This window comes from Xyrauchen texanus, chromosome 43 (genome assembly GCF_025860055.1).
Source record: "Xyrauchen texanus isolate HMW12.3.18 chromosome 43, RBS_HiC_50CHRs, whole genome shotgun sequence".
Classification (NCBI taxonomy): domain Eukaryota; kingdom Metazoa; phylum Chordata; class Actinopteri; order Cypriniformes; family Catostomidae; genus Xyrauchen; species Xyrauchen texanus.
In genome coordinates this window covers 17,345,452-17,367,507 of record NC_068318.1, presented here as the reverse complement: position 1 = coordinate 17,367,507, position 22,056 = coordinate 17,345,452, and the positions used below count along the sequence as shown (strand labels likewise).

The 22,056-nt window shown below is 39.1% G+C and overlaps 1 protein-coding gene across 1 annotated transcript in view; it reads right to left on the bottom strand.

Annotated features, from left to right (window-relative positions):
• Positions 1-22,056, bottom strand: part of gbe1a (glucan (1,4-alpha-), branching enzyme 1a) — a 200,777-nt gene that overhangs the window by 66,188 nt on the left and 112,533 nt on the right. Inside the window, exon 8 of the mRNA XM_052115962.1 lies at positions 709-824. Within this exon, the coding sequence (XP_051971922.1) occupies positions 709-824 (116 nt within the window). The remainder of the gene's footprint in view (positions 1-708; positions 825-22,056) is intronic.

The following is a 22,056-nucleotide window of genomic DNA, read 5'->3' as shown; positions in this document are numbered from 1 at the left end:
CACTGTAATATGTGCAGAGTGATCAGGGTCTCTCGTCATTTACGATAACGGTCTAAAAGGGCCTTTGAAATCTATTCATTTCATTTGTACTTTTTCTTTGAATGCAATGATTTAAAGCCTTATTAATGCAACACAAATTGCATACTTGGCATGCTCCAGCCCTGCTCGATACGACTCTGCATCAACGCACTTACAGCTGAACTAATTCAGATATGTATCAAAGCACATTTAGAGACCATCTGTAAATCAAACTAAACAAAGACATTTTACATATATGCAATACTCAGATTGAGGTTGGGCTTCTTCAGGAATAGAAAAACACAAAAAAATATGTTTAGCAGTATGTCCAAGCTGCTCTGTTCCATAAAATGAAAGGGGGCTATCAAGCTCCCAAAAGAGTTTTCTTAGGCCATTTGTTTGTGAGGAACAGATTGAAATAAAAGTCATTATTCACCAAAAATTGTCTGGACAGCCATTGTCAACATTTACTGTGACTGTATGATGATGAAGAAGAAGAAGAAGAAGAAGAAGAAGAAGAAGAAGAAGACAGACATTCTACTATAAATAAGTAATTTTATGTTCCATAGAAGAAACAAATTAATACAGGTTTGGAATGACAGGAGGATAAGTAAATTATATTTATGTTACATTTATTTTTACTGATTTTTCATAGTGAATGATGAAAGGTACATGTATGGTAGGACTGACCAATGCCATGGTGGTGGTACAGCATAGAAGTCACACCATCAAACCTGAAGCCATCAAATTGGTAATCCTCCATCCACCAGCGCAGGTTGGAGAGTAGGAACCGCACCACCTCCCAGCTATGGGGACAAGAGAGAGAGAAATCATCCCTACAATGTTGAAATTAAAGGAACCGTTAATCCAAAAATAATCCCTTTAAAGGGACATCCTTTAAAGGGAGGAACTTTAAAGGATGTCCCATTTGCGACTTTCCACACAACGGCAGTTGACAGTGATGTCTGCATTGATCTGGATACATTTGAAAATGGAGTTTTTGCTTTTGAAATGCTTTCCATCCACACTGCCGTTTTCAAGCATTTTCCAAAAGTTGCTCATTCACAATGAAACCTATGAATACGCTTAAATCCCCTTACTGCACAAACAAAAAAGTGTACGTTGCAGACTGACTAGCAATTGTCCTGGTGTTCTGTCGTCGGATACCAATTCTGTGTAATCTTCCCGTCGCCTTAGAAGGAATGCAATGTGAATGTTGTACAAATGTGTATATCAGGCACAACTTCACTGCTATAACACGGGGCGCCATCTTTATTTCTTGGTTGAATGGATCACATGACTGCGTCACATGAAAACAAATATGTCATAGTTTTCATATATATCCATTTTCCCAGTCCACACTACAACGTGTTTTCAAATGTATAAACTTAGGAGAGTGTTTTCAAAAAGCTCAGTTTCTGTTGTCAAAAACGCTGTCTCAGTGTGTACGGAAGGCCATAACGTGGAGAAAAAGATGCGATCTTCAAATGAAAATGTATTAGTGTGGCCTCACTTTAAAGCTTAAAAAGCACTCAAAAGAGTCATAGAAGTAGTCCATGCGACTCATGTGTAATATTCCAACTTTTCTGAAGGCATATGATCGGATTTGAAATACGATTAGTTATTTTAGTTATTTTACAGTGAAAATCTCATGAATGCGCGTGAGGAGCTTGGTCACAATGGCTCGCGATGAAACTTTGCGAAAGCAAAAATAGTGCGAGAACTTGTGTTCTAGTGAGCCATTGTGCATGGAAAATTATTTTGTTTTTCTCACTAAAACCTAATGTATGTCTTCAGAAGATATGATACATGAGTCACACAGACCACTTTTTTGTCTCTTTGGGTACATTCTTAATCTTTAAAGTGCGTAGTCATTATTGCCATTGCATCAGGGATCGCAACATTCATTAATACCTCTCCTTTTGTGTTCCACAGAAAAATATATATAAAGGTTTGAACAGCATGAATGTGAATAAATGAAAACAGAAATTTCATTTTTGGGTGAACTATCCATTTTAAGCTCATCTGATGAAACCAAATCAAATCAAATATAACCTTCTCTGATGCAAAAAACGCATTCAGAATGGATTCATTCTTTGATTAAAAAGGAACAGCAAAGCAAGGCTGTTTGATTCAGCCCAGAAAGGCAGATGGAGAGAGAAAAGAGAGGGAAAGAGAGAGAAAGGAAGCAGGTTGGGTGACGTGTGGTGGTGTGATTCCCTGAGGACAGAGCTGAACAGTGTGTGAATGAGCAGGAGATGAAACTAACTCAACGACACTGAATGCACTCCATCCTCTGAGCAACAGCACCCCCCCTCACCAAGAGAACAACCTTTTGCTTTCCACATATTGCTCTGAGCTGGTCTACTTTCTTTTATAATGCCATAATAGCACAGTAGTGCTGGCTAGAGGCTGGTAACTGAAAGGTTCTAAGTTCAGATCCCATAAGCTATCCAATCCTCAAACTATCATCATTGTGTCGTTAAAGACTCTTTGAAATCAAAAGTTGGAGCACTGTGACTTTTAGTCATTGTCTATTATTTATTACCCCTCTGGGGTCTGAGGGTATTTTGGGCCCTGGAGAAATTTTGACATGCCTTGACATTTGTCCTTTTTTCAGTTGCTTAAAAACATATTAATGGCTAAAGTCTGATAACACTGTATTCAGCACAAACTGGGCTACAATAATATGTGAGCAACATGTATGTACAGGTTTTTATTTTTGAGTAAATAACATTTATGCGTGGTTTTTGAAAAAACAAAAATTTTAAGTCACTGAAATAAGGTCATATAACAGATACTAAACATTTGCCCACAATACTTTTTGAGAACTGGATCTTGGGGCGTGTACATTTGCATTGATCGTCTCATTACATTAGCGTATGAATGCGCGCTCTGCTGGTAGGTGTGATCACATTACAGATAATTAGATAGCCAAGTTAAAATTGTACATCGCTTTGTTTCATACAGATTGCATTGCAGAAGAATATTTGTTTTAAATTACAATTTTTTTATTTAAAAGTAGACATATGTTTCATGTTTGTGTGATAAGTATTCGCGGCGTTTTTGTTCATTTTTGTGACGTGTTTCTGAAATATGCTTGTGAACACAGAGACTGCTGAAAGCTCTTCCTTTTTATTTTCTTTATTTTACAAAAGCACAAGATTTTGTTGTTATTGTGAGTGTACACAAATAAAAGTAGACCCTTTAGTCTCTAATGATATCTTACACTTATCTGTATACCCAAAAAATGACGGCATATTTTAAGTTGTTTCTGCTGTAATGACGAAAATATCCAGTAGGATGCGCCAGCGCATCCGTCGACCCCAGAGGGCCATCTATTGTGACTCCTAAAAGTTGATTGTAACACCTTTCACATGAAGGAGGACAGGGAACACGTCTTCACCACAAGGTAAGCTTTTAATTCCCGTTGTTCTTTACAATACAGGTTATACCACACAACACAACACAACAACAGCGCACTGAGTTAGTCTGTCGTCTCTCTTTTCCTGGAGGCCCTCTCGCTGCCCTTTTATGCCGCTCTCCCCGTGCTCACTGAAATTAGAGACAGGTGTTAGACATAATTTAGCTCAGGTGTAAGCGCCCTTACCGCTTTTCTCTCCTGGACGGGCGCTTGACCACGCCCCCGCTGCCACATTGACAAAACAAAGTAGCCAATCGTGGTTCATGGCTATGATTTTAGTAAAACGTACAGGTTATTACAAAAAAACGAAACGGATCACTTTTATATGTCTCAAATTTCCTGATTCATTAGAAAATACATCAACACAGGAAATATAAAAGTGAAATAAATTAATTTAAGAATCAACCATTGAAAAACCCATTCCGTTTGGCCTGAGCAAATTAACAAAATAAACAGTTCAGCTCAAATGAAGATAGATTGCCCAAATAAATGGTTTAAAAGTGCTTCAATAATCAAAACTCCAACTTTTTTAAACTTCTGATACAAGATGCTCCCTGCATCTTCTCATCCTATCTCATCCATTCTTGCAATTAAAATAAATGTTTTCAATGCTGGCCATTACAAAGTAAAATCTTATTTTGCACAGTCCCCCATCTCATGTGTATTTAAACATTCGATTAGTTTGAACAGCAGGGATTCAGTTTTAAAAAGACTTCATCATTTTCCAATTTTAACAGTATTGTGAAAGCAGGTCAGCTCACCACAGGAGTGTTTAAATGATTAAAAATGTTAATAACAAGTCTTAGTAGTATCGAGTCATAGTGCTAACAATATTAAATTAGGGAAGACTGGGGACAATTAAAATGCTCTAAATATGTTCAGTAACATTTACTAAGCACATGTTCAGAACACTTCGCTTTCTGCTGACTACATTTTTGATGCCTTTGAATATTATACTAAGATATATTTTAATCACTAAGGTTTTGATTTTAAATTGACAGATGCTAACAATGTTGCTGGTAGCTACCATACAAGATTTAATCTTGGCTTTGAGGTTAGGGACATTTATAACATTGTGATTAAAATTGTATGACTGAATTGAATATTTAACACAGTAAAGAACATAATTTCTTTCCCCCAAGCATATAGTTGAAGGGTGTTTTTGATGCATCAGCTGAGCATTATATTTAAGTAAAAACATTTTCACTCATTTCAAATTATGGAGGTCCCTCTTAGACTTTTTGCTTACACATACTAACACTTTACAATAAGATTGTATTGGTCAACATTCATAACTACATTGGTTAATATGGACCCAAAATGAACAATAATTTTACAGCCCTTTTTATTCATGGTTAATGCTAATTTCAACATATACTTCTACATTTTTACCATTGACCTTGGTTACAATAGTTAATGCCTTATGAACTAACATAAACTAACAATGAACAATTGTAAAATTATACATTAACATTCAACTAACCAAGATTAATTAATGCTATCAAAATATTGCTTTGATACAATGGGATTTTTAATGATAACATATACACATACTAATGCTAACAAATACAATCTTATTGTAAAGTGTAACATTTATTTCTAATAGCTAACATAATTATTTAAAGAAAAGTATTAAAGCCATGCCAGGATTACTTTGAGGTGTGCTCTTATTTATTTTTAATACCATTTATTTTTTAAATATTGCAATTGCCCCAATTGTAATACACTTTTTTTCTTTTGTATTTAATTTGATCCAGTCTTATTATAAGGCTCTAAATGGTATAGTTACTTCTGAGACAAAACATTTTCTTATATCAAAATACAGCAGGTAGATTTGTAGCATGCTGTGCCTTACTCAACACAACTGAGTTTGTACATACTTTTTTAACCACATAACTCAGTCCTGCCATCTCATCCACAAATAACATCAACTACAGCAAAGTTTTTCAGCATGCACTGATGAATTCAGTCCAAACAAACAGATATGTGCTCATGTGTGAGTGATGATCATGTGTTTGAGATGCATGAATACAGATAAAGGCACGTGCACAGCGTTGCCAACTAGTTTCAATGGAAAGTAGCTAAAGCCTGCTCGAAAAGTCGCTAAATGTCGCTAGAGACGTGATATGCTAATTAACATAGTCGTGATGTCATCACGTCTCATTTGCATTTTGCATAGTATCTGCCCTTTACATGTGTTTGCTTCTCTGTGCTTATCGTACATACTGTAATACTCAATAAATTCCCTATATTTACCAATCATTTAAAAAAAGTTAGAGAATGTTAGAATCGACGGTAACTTTCTTTTCTTTTCTCACACACAGCGTTCAGCCATAACAAACCACTATGTGCATATTTACAAAAAAAACAAAAAACAACTGTGTATATTTACAAAAATCTATGTTCATGTTTAGAAAAAACTGTGCATGTTTACAAAATGCTGTACTTATTTACAAAAAATTTGTGTCTGAATTCAGAGAGTTCAGAAACAGGAATGAACAACCGTCTAAAAATCTCCTGTGATTAAGTGCATGAAAAGAATACAAATAAATTGTCAAATTAAACTCTTTAAATGTAAAACTAAAGGGGAGCAAACAATACAGATTTGTGATTCATCATTGACAACACTGTTTGCACATGAGCAGCTCATTCATGTCTATGTTAGCTGCCCTGCGGTCAACTGATTGTGCTGCTCCACCTTCTCTCCTGCTTAATTCTCTCTCTGTCAGTCTCACTGAACAGAGTAGACGCAGAGAGAGGTGTGACTCCAAGTCTGGGCAGGAAAGCAACAATGCCTTCATAAAGCAAGACCACGCCTTCGCAGGGCAGTATTGGCGACTTTCTTCTACGGAAGTTGCTAATGTTTGTTCAGAAAGTCGCTAGATTTGTCGCTTGTCGCTTTTTTGAATGAAAGTCGCTAAAGAGGTCTGAAAAGTCACTAAATCTAGCGACAAAGGCGCTAAGTTGGCAACACTGCACGTGCAGTACCGTCACTCCCTATAAGCAGACTACGCAGTCTGTGTAGGGCACCAACTCCCTAGGGGGGCACCATTTTATGAAGGCATTTCAACGGCATTAATCCGCACATTTAAAACTCACATTTTTGACACTTGCGTGCAGTAGTTAATTGCCGCATGAGGAAACGGGAAGGTCCTGCGCGCGCAATACAAGATCTCACACAAGACAATTCCCTAAAGTCTCCCGCTCTATCTATTCTCATCTGCTGCTATTGCTCGCTCAAACACTTTTATTTTGGCCAGTCAGGATTAGATTTACTCTTTTAATTGTAAACTAAAATATCATTGGTTACTTACCCATTTAATAGTTTTTAATAACACGTACATTATAATAGTACTTGGTGAAAAGCAGAAAGTTTTTCAAGGAGTTTAGAAATTTCAAAGTCACACCGTAACAGAAAACTTACAACCACATTTTTTAAATACAGCTGAAGGAATCTCAATCCATATTAAAAAATGATTGTAAACATTTAAGCTTGATAGCCCAATTCATAATGTCAAAGCTAAATCGTCTTAAGACCACCATAATCTTTAATCACTTCACTTTTACACATATAATGACTTTTCCTTTTCCATATAAAATCAAAATAAAACGTATTTCTTTTATCTTTTTACAAAAGCTGCTCGTGAGAAACACAGATAAATGAATCTAGAAAGACTCTCTACTTTCGTCAATAGACTTCTTCTGAATGTCTCTCTGCAGCCAAGTATTCATAATTAATTCACATTTCTCTACATTTTTATAAAAATAAAACTTTTCTAAATTATCCACCGACTTAGATATCCAGATACCTAATATTTAACATCATTTTTAACTGGATATTATACAATGTTCTATTAGGATGATCATGGAAGGCCAATAACTCACATTTTGAGAAATTAAGCTTTTGAGAAAATCTTAATAAACTGAAGTGCTAGGGGTATTTGCTGTTCATTTAAAAAACAAAAAAAGAGTAGTGTCATCAGCAAACTGACTGCAATTAAATAGATTTCCTTCTAAATTAACGCCAGATATGTTGCCCATTTCCGGAAGTCTGTTGTGATTGAATGCCTGTTATAAGAGGATTCCTAACAAGCTCAACTTCACCTTTAGACATGGCTTCACTAACAAACCCGCTGCTTGTGAGTCACTGTTTGAGCGGGCAAAAGCAGTAGATGAGATTAGATTGAGCTGGGGAATTGACTTTCACGTGCTGTCAGGCATGTCCTCGCGTGCAAGATCTTGTAGGAGATGTCATCTTACCGTTTCCTCATGCGGCAATGAACTACTCCGCGCAAGTGTCAATAATGCACACGAGTTCTTCCTTTTTCCTTGCGTGGCTTTAATCTATTGTGCATGCGAGCATCAATAATGCTCACGGATTAATAGTGTTGCAATGCATATATCTTACCCTAGGAGCACCAGAAAGTCCACAGGCTGCCCTTACTCACATGTTGTACGTCATTCAGGACCCGAAAGCAGTTGCAGAACACAGTTGATCACTTTGCACTCATATCACGCGAACCCCTCCCCCGGTCAGACGATTGCTTCACTCTCATATCACGCTCATATCACCCCCACAGAACTCTGCGTAGGGCATCAATTTGGCCAGCGGCAGCCCTGAGCACGTTTCCACAGTAGAACACACTTGCAGGCCTTGACCAGAAAGCCATTGGAGGAGGTTAAAAGGAGTTTTGCCTTGGCTTTGTGGAAAGCATGGAGCCACTACAGCCGGGCCTGAAGACCTGTAATTTTTAGATATATAACATTTTGACAGACCCAGGAGTCCACAGCTAGGGGCGAGAACTATAGCTCCTACAGAAGTCATACTACAGCATATAAAAAGCACCATCAATTTAAGATGAGGAAATCTACAGGGGGCCTTATCAAGGACACTGCCTCAAGTAAAGTTTCAACAACATTCTCAAAAACACTTACTCACACAACAGATCTGTACTGGTTTTGAGTTGAAGCCTACACTCGGCCTGTAAACAAGACCCTATAACCCAACAAAGCTACCTGGTCTCATAGAAATGCATTACTGTACATAGATTTTAACAAACAATGAGAATGACATTTATTTCCTTTTACACAAATCACGAGTAAAAGGACATATTTTCAGTTCATATAGACTTGCACTTCTTTGTGCTTCTCACACAATGCCACTGTATCTTAAAAAAATCTGCATTACATAACCAATTAAATTTACAAGCTTGTTCAAGTGCACAGTATTCTTACAGATTTTTAAGCACTTCAAGGTACCTTAGTCATCTTTTTCAAGCACCTCTAAGCTTAAAATTGTATCCAATTCTAAATGGTGTTCCTGACAAAAATGCAATGATAAAAAAAAAGCATGCTCTGTGATTTCAAACATTGCCCACTCTATAAAAATTATAATGAAAGTTTCAAGAATTCCTTTAAACCCACAGACAGTTAAGACTGGAATCCTTAATATGATTTAAACCATTAACACATACAGTAGATACAGTCTGCAACACTGGTTATCTATAGTGCATGAATTACCATAGGGAAAAACAAATCCTGGTTACTGTAGTTACTTATTCATTTTCATTTTCACCGCTTTGAAAAATGCAAGCTATTTAGTGACAAGATATGAGATGTGGAATCTCATCTTTAAATATGCACATCTGCAGCAGAAATACATTTAGTGTGATGGGATCGTTTCCCCCAACACCAGTATAAGAAATGACTGCAATTATCTGAATGATTTGAAGAATGCTATGTTTTGAATTATGTGAAAATAAATTATTTCGTAGCACTTCGCGTTCTCAGCGCACATTATCAGTAAAACGCACCGCACACAAATAGCAAACCAAACTAAAAAAACTCACGAGTTGGTTGAGTTTGTGTGGGCCATTCACTGTTTGCGAGAGATAGTTGAAAACACAGTGGCCGTGCTTGGACCATGTTAATCCAGACTATAAGTACATTTATTGAATGAAATTGCAACTTTTGGGGGGAGGTAAGTTAATAAATCACACAGACATTGCAATTTCGATTTCCCAACATTGAACACATTTATCACATACAGTACGTTGAATTTCTGCCCAACTTTTAAAGTATTCATGCAATATTACATATTGATTGTAAATTATTCCAATGTAAATAAAAATTTTATAGAAATCTTTGACTTAGTGCTGATAAGAGCGATCATCCATTGATGTCTTTTTTTCCCCTTTTTTGCACACTTAGACATATGATTTCCTTGGTGTTGATCACTTCTTGCATAGAGATATTTTATTTCTCCTCTTACAGCCAGTTGTCATTAGTCATGTTAATAGAAGCAGGAGATGCAGGTATCATTTCTTTGGTGCCAGTCTACCACAGTGGAGAGACGTGCAGTACCTCCATGAGTGTGTGACATCAAAGCAAGAGAGAACGTAGTGGAGTGGTGCATGTGCACTCCCACGCTGACCAGACACCAGAACAGTAAAGCTGAAGTGTGTAACTTTCCCTCTCTGTCACTCACTCGATGTTGTGTCGTGAGTTGACACTAGGGGTAGCTTCTTGGGAGCCCAGACATCTCTGATCTTGAGAAAAGGCCAATGAAAATTGGTGTGTGGAAAGGCTGTTGGATCTACGGTGCATTCCAGCGGTCCTCCCCCTCGCACACCACAGTTGTGCTGAGCAAATACCCCTGGGCGCTTCAGCAGCAGAAAACTACGGAAAACTTATTTTATATATATATATATATATATATATATATATATATATATATATATACACATAATTAAGTTTAATTTCCTTTAAAAGGATGGCGCAAACGAAAAACTTCTTTTTCAAGATGCCTTTTCGTTTGAGTATGTTTCTTGGTTGCGATCGTTACCTCTCCGCTTCCCAAGGCCACTATCGCTGCCTCTCGTGTTGGGCGCTGCCCACGCTGGGACAGCGCTTGTGGATGGATCATGCTCTCACTGCGAGGGCATGATTCTAGCAACGTTGTGGTCGCGGCTTTCTCTCGTAAGAGGGCTCCCCGACTCGGTCCTTCTACCCATGGGTATGAGGTGGGATCGGTTAGCACTGGGGGCGATTTGGGGATTTCAACGGGAGCTTCTCTGCCGGGAAACCCCGCACGGATCTCACATTCCCCAGCATGCTCGTTTGCCCCAGCGAGTTCGCGATGTGACCGGCGGCTCATCTCAGGGTGAATTCGCGGCCGTATTCGCGGATCGCAAAGTGAATGCCCTTTCGATTACAGCATCGAGAGTGGGATGGTTCAGTCTGTCGCCATGCGCAGCTGACGGCCATGCTTGCCCGGGCGGCTGCGAGCGATGGGATGGAGTCAAATCCTCCGCTCCCCCTGAACCCTCGCGGCCGGGTGATTGGTCCCGGGACTCTGAGCGCCGCTTACGGCCGCACCTTTTACTGCCCGGACCCAGTTTGCAGGCTCGTCCTCTGTCACTACTCTCGACGGTGGGGCTTCCAGGGGGTGCTCGGCGACTCCCCAGGTTGGTAAGGCGATCGCGGTGAACTTGTGCCCGCAGAACGCCGTCACCTGGCGGAGACGTAAGAGTCTCTTGTCCAGGGCCCGTGGGTTTATGTCGTCACTCATGACTGAGCCTACAGTGCCACTGGACATCCACAGTGGTTAAAAGGCAGACGGGGACCATTCGACACATCATGCCCCGGCGCAACGCAATGTCTCGCAATGTCTGCTAAGAGACAACGTGATCCACCGGCATCATGCTGACAGATGAGGTGACATAATTAAAATTAAACAGTTATGATTGTTTTACTTCAAACTTTGAGATTGTATATTCAATTTGACTCTTCAGTGCTGGAACAGGGCTAAAACAAAGTGTGGATATAGGTCTGACTGTGCGAGACTGTAGTTTGAAGTAATCCCTTTTCTTTGCATGATACATTGACAGCATTTAAATGATAGCCAATGTCGGTATTAGCTAGCTAGCCAGCTTTATTAATAGAGAGCGGGCTCGTCCTGTCTGATGCGGAAACCTTCACTGGGCTTCTGCACTCAGGTGTTGAAATGACGGAGCTGATGAGTTCATGGGAGGCACCTTTCACTGCCCGTTCCCTATCTCTCGGCTCCACTGCTCTCACTACCTTCGATGGTGGAGCGGCCAGTGGTTACTCGGTGGTGCCCCCAGTAGATAAGGTGCTCGCGGTGCCTGTGCCCATGAAGCACCACCACCTGGCGCGGGTGCCCAAAGCTCCCGTCCAAGGCCTGCAGGCTCATGTCTTCCCTGATGGCTAGAGCCTACTGTGCCGCTGGACAAGCCACTTCCGCCATGCATGCCATGACTCTCCTGCAAGTCCACCAAGCCTAGGCACTGAAAGAACTGCACAAGGGTAGTTCGGCACCGGGATTGATGCAGGAGCTGCGCTCGGTGACCGATCCTGCCCTCCAGACAAAGAATGTCACGACGCGGTCTCTTGGATGGACGATGTCCACACTGTTGGTCCAGGAGCACCACCTGTGGCTTAACCTGGTCAAGATGCACGAGGCCGACAAGACATGCTTCTTGAACGCCCCCATCTCCCAGGCTGGCCTATTCGGCGACACTGTCGAAGACTTTTCCCAGCAGTTCTCGGCAGTGAAGCAGCAGACGGAGACCATCTTGCCCAGAAAGCGGAGTGGCTCAAGACCCACTAGTAGGAACAGACGCCACCTGTCTCACGGCTGGCCACCAAGATGAAGTGCCCTGGAGACGGGCAACCCAGGAACCAGGAGACCCGCTATTCCAGAGCTGGAGAACAGACCACTCCATCTCCCGGTGGAAGGCCAGAAAGAGAATCTTTTGTTCCTTTCACATTTCATTTCGCCACACACTCAAGTAGCTGTGGTACCCAAGGAAACATTTCCTCCGTCCACTCGGTCATATAAACGGTGTGTACAGTCGTCACCAAACTGTGGCACAAGCAATCTCAAATCCAGACGGTTCCGACGGACTGCAGGGATGAAACACCTCCTCCCCCCTCCTCGACCAATCTGCTGGTGAGTTTCAGGAATTAGGCAAGTGCTTCGATGTTTCTCGACTCAGCACCACCACAGGGCTCAAACCCCATCAATGTGGCCTCCCTGGCTCCATGTAACCCAGTTCAGCTAGTTGTGGCATTTTTGTAGGGGCCTCCTAGTGTCACTAAATCAACACAATGACCCTGATGGAGGAAACGAGACGTTGTGTCCCTCCTGCCACAACACTGATCTACCAACTGAAATGGCCGGGACCTTATTCTCGGCTCCTCAGCACAAAACCTAATGAGAGTGACCACAAGTGTTACTACATTAACACAACGTCTCGTTCTCTCCATCTGGGAATGGAGGTTACGGAAGTAACCAGGATGTTTTCGCTCGACCATGATCATGTTCCCACTTAGCCAGATGGGATTCTGTTGATTCTTTTGTAATTTCTTTTTTTGGCATACTCTGAGTTCGTGTAGGAGTCGGTGTTGTGCTGGGAGCAGGGTGCTTGCTGGATTTGAACATCACATCCTTTAGATGGCAAAAGTTACCCGCTCCCTCCCTGTTCGTTGGTCTCGCATGATAAGATAAACTACTAGTGGTGATTTTTCAGCCACATTTGAAGAGGTTTCTCAATCTCTTGAATACTTAGTGCATAGGAGCACCTTACCATGTTTAATTTTATTTGTACTGACGTTTTAGATTCTGCTGTGCATCTGAAGGCTAAACATCCTAAAACTAAATCTAAGCCATGGCTAAAAGATACCTCACGTGCTCTTAGGCAGGTCTGCAGAAAAGCTAAAAGAAAATAGAAATAAGTTAAGCTTCAGGTGTCATATGAAATATTAAGGGATGCCTTGTCTCAATTTCAGAGCAGCTGTAAGTGCAGCCAAGTCTAAGTACCTCTCTGATATCATTTAAAGGGGTCATGACATAAGAAACCAAATTTGCCTTGATCTTTTGGTATATAAGAGGTCTTTGTATCATTAAAACGTCCTGCAAGTTTAATATTTTAAGACGTCCTCCCCATTCTAAACGAATCATTTATTTAATCAAGCTCAAAATACAGCTCGTTCTGGATTCATGGTTAGAAGTGACGTGACGGTTAGAAGTGACGTACCAGCGTTTGCATATGACCGCCTCCAGCACAAGATAACTACGCTTTAAGCGCAAGACAACTACGCTCATTTCAGTATCGCCGTGCGCCTCACAAGTGTTCAGTCGATGGACAGCGAGCTCTGACAGAGACTACTTGTGCACAGGAAAATTACGATGCCACACAGATGTGCTGTTCCTGGCTGTGGTCAAACAAAACCTCTGAATAAGCTGCCGAAAGATCCAGACGTCAGGGAAAAATGGATGCAGTTTATTTTTTGCGGACGTCCCAGTCACGGCAGTGTTAACTTAAGCGTTTGTTCTGTACATTTTAAGGATGACTGTTTTGAGAACATATCTCAATATGATGCTGGCTTTGCCAGAAAACTGTTGCTCAAAGATAAGTCCGTGCTGACTATTCTGGGAACAACGACGACGCAAACTGTAAGTAATCTATTTTAAACTTTAAACTACTTTTTAAAGCGCAGTTTCATTCATTATGAATAATCACAGTGTTTTTACTTAGTTTACTTGCATATTGTTCTGGCTGGGGGCGTCAATAATTGATACATAGGCACTGACGTTAGCCAATCATAACAGTGGGCGTTAACACTGAAGTCTTAAATGGAAAACGCCCCCAAAACAGACTCAGAGGATGAGAAACAGGGTGGGAAAAGGTCATAAATCACTAGATTTTAAAAGTTTTTCTTAAAAAAAAATATATTAATACTATAATTGCACCTAAGGGAACATAATAATACAATAAAAAAACCCATGTCATGACCCCTTTAAAATAATTGTCATAGACCTAAAACTCTTTTCAATATTTTAAAATCTGTTATTAATACCCCTGTTAGTGTTTTTCCTGTAGTGTCTACATCTCTCTGTGAAAGTTTAGTTGGATTCTTTGCTTACAAGATAGTAGATATTAGATCACATATGATATTTTCTGCTCATGATCCATCTGTCCATACTAGGTGCACTGGTGTGTTAATTCAGTTTCACTTTCTTTGTAACAAGAAATCATTAGTCAGTTAAAGCCTACTATTTCTCCCCTTGATGTTGTTCCCACACGTCTTCTTAGAAATGTCTTTGACACTGTTGGGCCCAATATCCTGTCACTTATCAACAAGTGCCATACAACAGGAAATGTACCAGATTAAACATGCATCTATACAACTTCTTCTCAAAAGGCCTAATCTAGACCCTAATAAGTAGACCTTATGTCTAATTTAAGACCTATTTCTAGTGTCCCTTTTATTTAGAAACATTTAGAGAAGGTAGTACTTCATCAAGATTTTTGAATGAAAATAAGATATCTGAAGTATTTCAGTCGGGTTTTAGAACTCATCAAAGTACTGAGTCTGCATTTTAAAATGTTTTTAATGCTATTTTATTAAATCTTGATTATGCAATCCATGTGCTTTTAGATTTGAGTGCTGTGTTTGACACAGTGCACCATGGTGATCTCATTTCTTGCCTTGATCCAGGGGCGATTCTAGGGTCAGAGCTTTAGGGGTGCTGAGCACCCAATGAGCCCCACTGCCACCACCCACCCTCTTTTCACACAAAAACAAAAAATATGTCTATTGAAAAATAACTTTATCATTTTAACATTGGTTCAACTAATTCCAAAATCCAGATTTGTTTTTTCTTTTTTTTAGACCTTTTCAGAGCACCAGCTTAATTGTGAGAGTTCACACAGACAGCCCCCTGTAACAAACACAAAACCTTCTTCACTCAGCTGGTTTTCCTGACCGTTAACTCCATGTGCCTCCTTTTGTATCAACAGTCATCAGATTGGTTAGATTAGATTCAACTTTAATGTCATTGAACAAAGTAACAGGTACTTGGACAACAAAATGTAATTCCCTCTCATCCCTTATGGACTCTCCCTGTTGTTTTCCTCCTTTATTATGAAAAAATGTGGTGTAAAATAATGTTACAAAACGTAAATGTAATATAGGCTACTTAATGCCAATTAGTTAGTATAGGAGTATGAGTAGTTACTGTTTTGCTTGCCACTATTCACTATATGTCAATTTATTGTTGTTTCCTCACCTGGTTCTTCCTGCATGCTCTCCTTTCCCTTTCTCCTTCTCCATCTCCCTCTCTTTCCCTTTCTCCTTCTCCCTCTCTTTCCCTTGGCACTGACAATCATACACAAATATATTGTAGGCAGGAGAGTTGAAGTCAGTTTGTCATGTCACAAAAATGTTATGGAGACCATTTACAGATTCTAAGGATATGATCAAAAGGCACACAGAGGCGTGCCATTTTAAATGTCTTTATTATTATTATTATTGGGCTTAGAAACTTTTTTAAATCACAAATTCCTTTCACAAGAGAAGCTGTACTCTCCAATGTGGGTTTGAAATAAATAAAGAAAATAAAAGCAGGGGACCATTGCCTAGATAAGTAATTTGATACAACAACAGATAGCTGGTTTGCATTATCTGTTACTTTAGCTTAACAATTTTCAGAAGAACAAATAAAACAAAAAACAAGACCAAGGTCATTATGGACTGTCCCTAGTCTCTCACCTGAATCTGTCTTTTTTCTTTTAAAGAACTGTCCTATGTCCGTTGCTCACTGGCAGGCCACACACACACGGACACATAGAGAGAGAGAGAGAGAGAGAGAGAGAGAGAGTAATGCTAGGAGTTCAGCCTGGTTCAGGTTAAATCCTCTGTGTGTGAGGAATGAATAAATACAGCAAAAGAAAAACATTAAACTTTCTTTTATTGTCTAGTTTGATAGTCAGCCACATCTGAAAAATAACAGATATAAATCTAGGAATGAATAACAATTCATTTAAAAAGCCACAGTGAGTGTTTTCACACATACTGGTGGTATACAGTGATATGTTTGTTTTACTCTGGTCCAAACGCCAGAGCTTCATGTTTCCATGACGACTGACCAGAAAAGACGCACGTGATGTCATGTTTACATGACTCCCGATTGTTAAAATGAGTATCAAATTAACGATAAACTTTAACAACAGAGACACACGTACGCACTACACAGGTACGCAGTTTATTTGTCGCGCTGCTGTTTTTGTTTCACGCTCCGTTTTCTCCGTTTATGACTATGGACGAGTCACCCAGGTCCTGTGCTACTCCACAGCGGCGGCGACCCGCTGTACTAAAATAGTCCGAAAATAAACACTTATTATAGGTGTACCATGGTGATTCAGGTGACTCCAGTACTCACCGATATGGTTTCTGAATCGGAACAACTCTAGGTAAAAGGAAAGAAGTGTGAGACACAGCTTTGGAGCAACTTAGTTGATTCACAACACTACATAACGGGTCCTCACTCTGCGTGTGTTTCGCGCTGGATGACGGTCGTGCTGAGTGGTGCAGGTACAGAGGAGAAGTAGAAGAAGAGAAGAGGATGATACCATTTGTTAAGTGGGGGTGTTTTCATTTTCATCCTTAACACATACATTTTAAACCACAAACTACGGAGTATGTTTTGGACATTATTTAACCTTGTCAAAGACGAACAAAATTTTTTTTTAAAACATTTATTACTGCTGAAGCACCCCTAAAAAGGGGCTAGACTCGCCCTTGCCTTGATCAATGTATGGGGATCCAAGGAAATGTCCTCAGCTGGTTCAAATATTGAAAAAAAATAATATTGGTGAAATTTCATCTTATAAAGTTCATCTTACTTGTGGGGTTCCTCAAGGATCCATTCCAACTCCTATCTTGTTTCCCATGTATATGCTTCCTTTAGATTCTATTTTTAAGAAACAAGAGTATATCCTTTCATTGTTATGCGGATAACATCCAAATCTATTTGCTCTTGAAATAAGATGACATTTCTTAAACCTGAATGAGACTAAGAATGAAATTATTGTGTTTTGCCATTCTGAGGCCTCTGGTATTCCTAATCTTCATTTTGGTGAACTATCTCCTTATGTTAAACATGTCGAATGTTTTATTTGATAGTGCCCTTAAGCTTGATAAACAAATAAATTCTATAGTCAAATATAGCTTCTTCCATTTATAAGATCTGGCTAAAGTTAAGTCTTTTCTCTCCTTCAAGGACTTTGAAAGGTTGATTCATGCATTTATTTCATCTAGACTCGACTATTGTAATTCTCTCTATTTAGGAATAAGCCAATCATCTCTTGCACGGTTGCATATGGTTAAAAATGCTGCTGCCAGGCTTTTGACAGGTGTATGCAAATGCAAACAAATAACTCCAGTTTTAGTTTCCCTGCACTTGTTGCCGATTCGTTACAGAATTGAATTCAAATTATTACTATTTGTTTTTAAGTCCATAAATGGGCTAGGGCCATCAAATCTCTCTGATCTAATGTCTGCTCACCAGCCTGGGAGATTGTTCAGGTCCTCTGATCAGAGGCTTATGAGTGTCCCCAGGATGAGAGGCTTATGAGTGTCCCCAGGATGAGAGGTGACGGTAGAGGCTCCTAATCATTGGAAGTGCCTACCTGTTTGTGTCACCGGGGGAGTGGTCAAGCGTCCATCCGGAGAGAGAATGGTAAGGGTGCTTACACCTGAGCTAAATTATGTCTAACACCTGTCTAACAACTTTAATTCCAGTGAGCATGGGGAGAGCGACATATAAATGGCCACGCTACTGCCAGAAAGAGAGAGAGAGAACGACATGAGTGACCAGTGATTGGCGTGTCTTATTAAATGTTTATATGAACTGTGAAGCTGAAGTCTCAGAGAAGTTTATGTTGACAAAGTTTGTGTGACACTGATCTGATTTAACTGAAAAAAGCTCTGAGAAGTGTGCACGCAGAGTGTTGAAGGCAGCGAAATAAAGAGCCTTACTTGACTGCATCATTGCTCTCCGTCTCCTCCCTTCCATCTCCAAACGTGGAGTTATTACACTGTTTTAATTAGAACTACCTCAACAGTACCTGATTTTAAATCAAAGTTAAAAACAAATTAATTGTCACTAGCTTTTAATCAAACTGTATTTTGATGTGTAATGCATTTTATTTCTGAATAGTTTTTTTATCCATTGTGTACTTCATTGTGTACAGATGGATTTGAATGTTTTTATATAACTTTAAAATAATAACTTTTAAGTTGCAGTGATTGTACAGGACTTTAGTCAACTGCCATAGTTTTAATTGTGCTATATAAATAAACTGACATTGTCAAATTGACAAAAGTCATTCGTAGGTTAATTGTCTTGAAAACTGTGAGGGGTGGGGGCATATTCAGAAAGCTGATTTGAAGAAAATGTTAATTTTTCCCCGGTGTCAGAGAAATGACACCGTTCAGCTTTAAAAAATATCCAGTAGCTCAACTTATAGAATGTTGCGCATGCAAGGCAAAGAACCGGGATACAAATTCTGAAGAACTTGTGAATATACACATGAGCCAAACAGGTCATAAAAGCACCACAAAGTTAGTTAGTTTAGGTTTAAGGTATATGGTAGGGAGGTAGGTATTGACTAAAACCTCGATAAAGTATTAACCTTAAAGATCTCATCTGTTAAGGAAAACAATTGTAACACTCAAGGTCGTAGATCAGTCATAGTATTGTTGTTGTTTTTGTGTATAGCTTTTTAAAAGTTGTACTCCGCAGTTCAGAGTATGATAGATAATGCATTATTGTAATTTGTGGAGAAATGCTTATGATGCTTAAACACTGCAGTGCTGAAGTCTATTGTAGACACGCACATTTTAATAAAGGATATCAGACTTGTTCTGGTTGTGAATGACTGCATTTGGTTCAATGACATTACTTAAAAGATGATTTGGCACCATCTACAGGCGCAAAGGTGTATCTCGAAGAAATAATCAATGAACGAATCAATGAACAAAGCTTTTTGTTGAACAGAATCAAAAGAATTGAGTCACTGAAATGAATCAAAATTACCACTACTACAAATTATACTCATTTCTGAAATTGTGCAACCTTGTTTCTTTTCCTTGCTCCATCCTTTTATAAAATGAGGACGGAGGACTCGAAGCAAGATGAATTTGTAAAATGAAAAGTCTTTGCTGACTCAAGCATGACTTCAGAGCGTGTTTTAATGCAGCTGCAGTACCTCGGCGAGCTTGTTGTTATGCTATTGAAACTTTATTTATATATTCAAGATGCACTGTTGAAGTATGTGACAATTATGGTTTACTTTAACTACAAAGGTGAAACATTAATTAAAACTGTTGTGCAAGATCTGAAAAGGGAAGGAGAATGTATGCGTGCATTAGGTGCTTTGACCAAAAATTCTTCCACAAAGGTAACTCCTGTGCTGCTCACAGTAGCGTTTTAACCACCACGCAAACCACGCAATTGTGCCCCGGTAAGAAAGCTCCACAAAAAAAAACAAACTTGAGGGTAACATGTCACATGTTGTTCTGGGTACACACGCGAATATGCTGTTCCCCTTCTGTCACTCACTCAACGTTGTGTCGATGTAGTGACACTAGGGGGTCTCTCTTGAGAGCCTTGGTTACCTCTTATCTTTGAGAAAAGGCCAATGAGAATTGCCAAACAGAATTTGCATGCGGACCACCTCCCGGACTCAGAAGGCTCCCAAGCACTCCAGAGACAGGGAACCCAGGGAGAGATACGTCTGCCACGGAGCTGGTATCCAGGCCACTCCAATCCCTGGTGGAGGGCCAGGTAGAGAATATTTAGTTTCCTTTCCTTTCCTTTGCTTGCCACACCCCCAACAGGCTGCGCGGTAAGTGACTGATCACCCATACATACACCAGTGTATATATATATATATATATATATATATATATACACTATCGCAGTAGTTTAGTAGATTGTATAATGGCAAGATCTATTTTATGCAAGATTCTGCTGCTTGACATTAGTCAATATGCTGCTGCTGTTGCAAATGTGCTGCATCTGAGACAAGAGAGACATGCTGCTACTGAACAAAATCACTTAAGATACATTAAGCTTTGATAGTCTAGCATCAAGATTATATTCCTCAAATTGTATATTCAACATGTAATTTGGAAAACGTTCTTACAACAAAAACAAAACTTGTCAAAATTCACATTATCTCAGATAATCGTACAAATAAAGCATTTAAACTTACATATTAAATAACACATTTCTCAAGGGCAAATGTGGACAGCAGCATGGACATGAATACACATCTGACCTACAATGTGGTCTGACAGACAAAATAGCTACTACACTGATAAATGTGTTAGTATTCTTAGAGTGGTCAATAGGAGTCAGTATTGACAAAATAAACTGTGCTATAAGCTAGGGCCGGAACAGTCAGTTTCAATATAACTATTATTACTGTTTAATTTTTTTATTTGTAATAATCTGTTCAGTAAAATGCCTTTACTCAAGTTTCTAAATATCTTTATTTTTTTTTTTTAAACATTAGCAACACTGTTCACATCAACATTATCATACTTTTTCACAATCTCACATTAACAACTTAGCTGTTCTGTTTCAGACTGACCACGTTTTCTACACGCAAGCTGCCATTTTGGTTCGGACTAAAACTGAATTACACCCGGCACCATTTTGGCTATAAACAGATCACTAACTGGTTATACTTATAAAACAAGTGCTTTTACACTGCATAAATTTGCACTAAATGAATCACTATGACTATAACAGATGGTATAGACATACCATCTGTTGTAGACATACCATCTGTAATAGACATAGTGATTCATTTAGTGTGATTTTTTGTATTTATTTTTTTAAACCATTTGCTCACCTGTAGAAAAATAGAAAAATACCTTGAGTCACTGCACTGGGAGTGTTAAACTGACTCTTGTGGCAGGCCAGAGTGTTGCCAGATATTAAAAGAGAAACAAGCAACCTGGTCTGGATAAACAAACCCAAAATAAGCGACTTGCTTTATACTGCTTAAATAATGGATATTAGGATAAAACAAAAGAGAGCACTCACTCATTGCTCTTAACACTAGAAGCGCGAAGCCACTATAACCGCCTCTTAGCGTGACTAAAGGGGTCAGAAGACCGCTTAGTCTCCAGACATGGACACTGCTACTGACATATAAAATGATTCTAGATGGCGCCTCTTGCGCGAAGCCAATGGAGTGGTCTTAAAAATGTCACTGCGAGTTAGGCAGCAGTTGGCCTACAAATGCTTAAAGACTGAATTTATCGACATTCTGTCTACGGTTGATCCAGATCCATTTGTCCTGGTAACATTGTCTTAAATTTATTTTAGGATATGCTCTTATATTTAGTTTGTATAATTTCGTTCTTGTTTGGCATAAATTACGTTGTGATCGAAGGCTTGTAGCTGGAGGAGCACGAGGGTGATATGAATATTTATCACCATTATACAAGCTAAAATATGATTGAGTAAATGTTACAATTTCAACTGAGAAATATTTCACGATTTCTGCTCATTTATTTGCGATAACTTCGATCTGTTTTATACAATAGAATTGAATCTGTTACCTGTTTAAATTATTAATTAATTATCATCTATATTCGTTTTTAGCAAAGGCGTGCTTTGTCTTGCAATAAAAATGATTATAATATAATCAATAATAATTGTAGTGTATATAGCATAAATAATAATAATAATAATAATAATAATTTTAGTGCTGTTATTCGTAATTAAA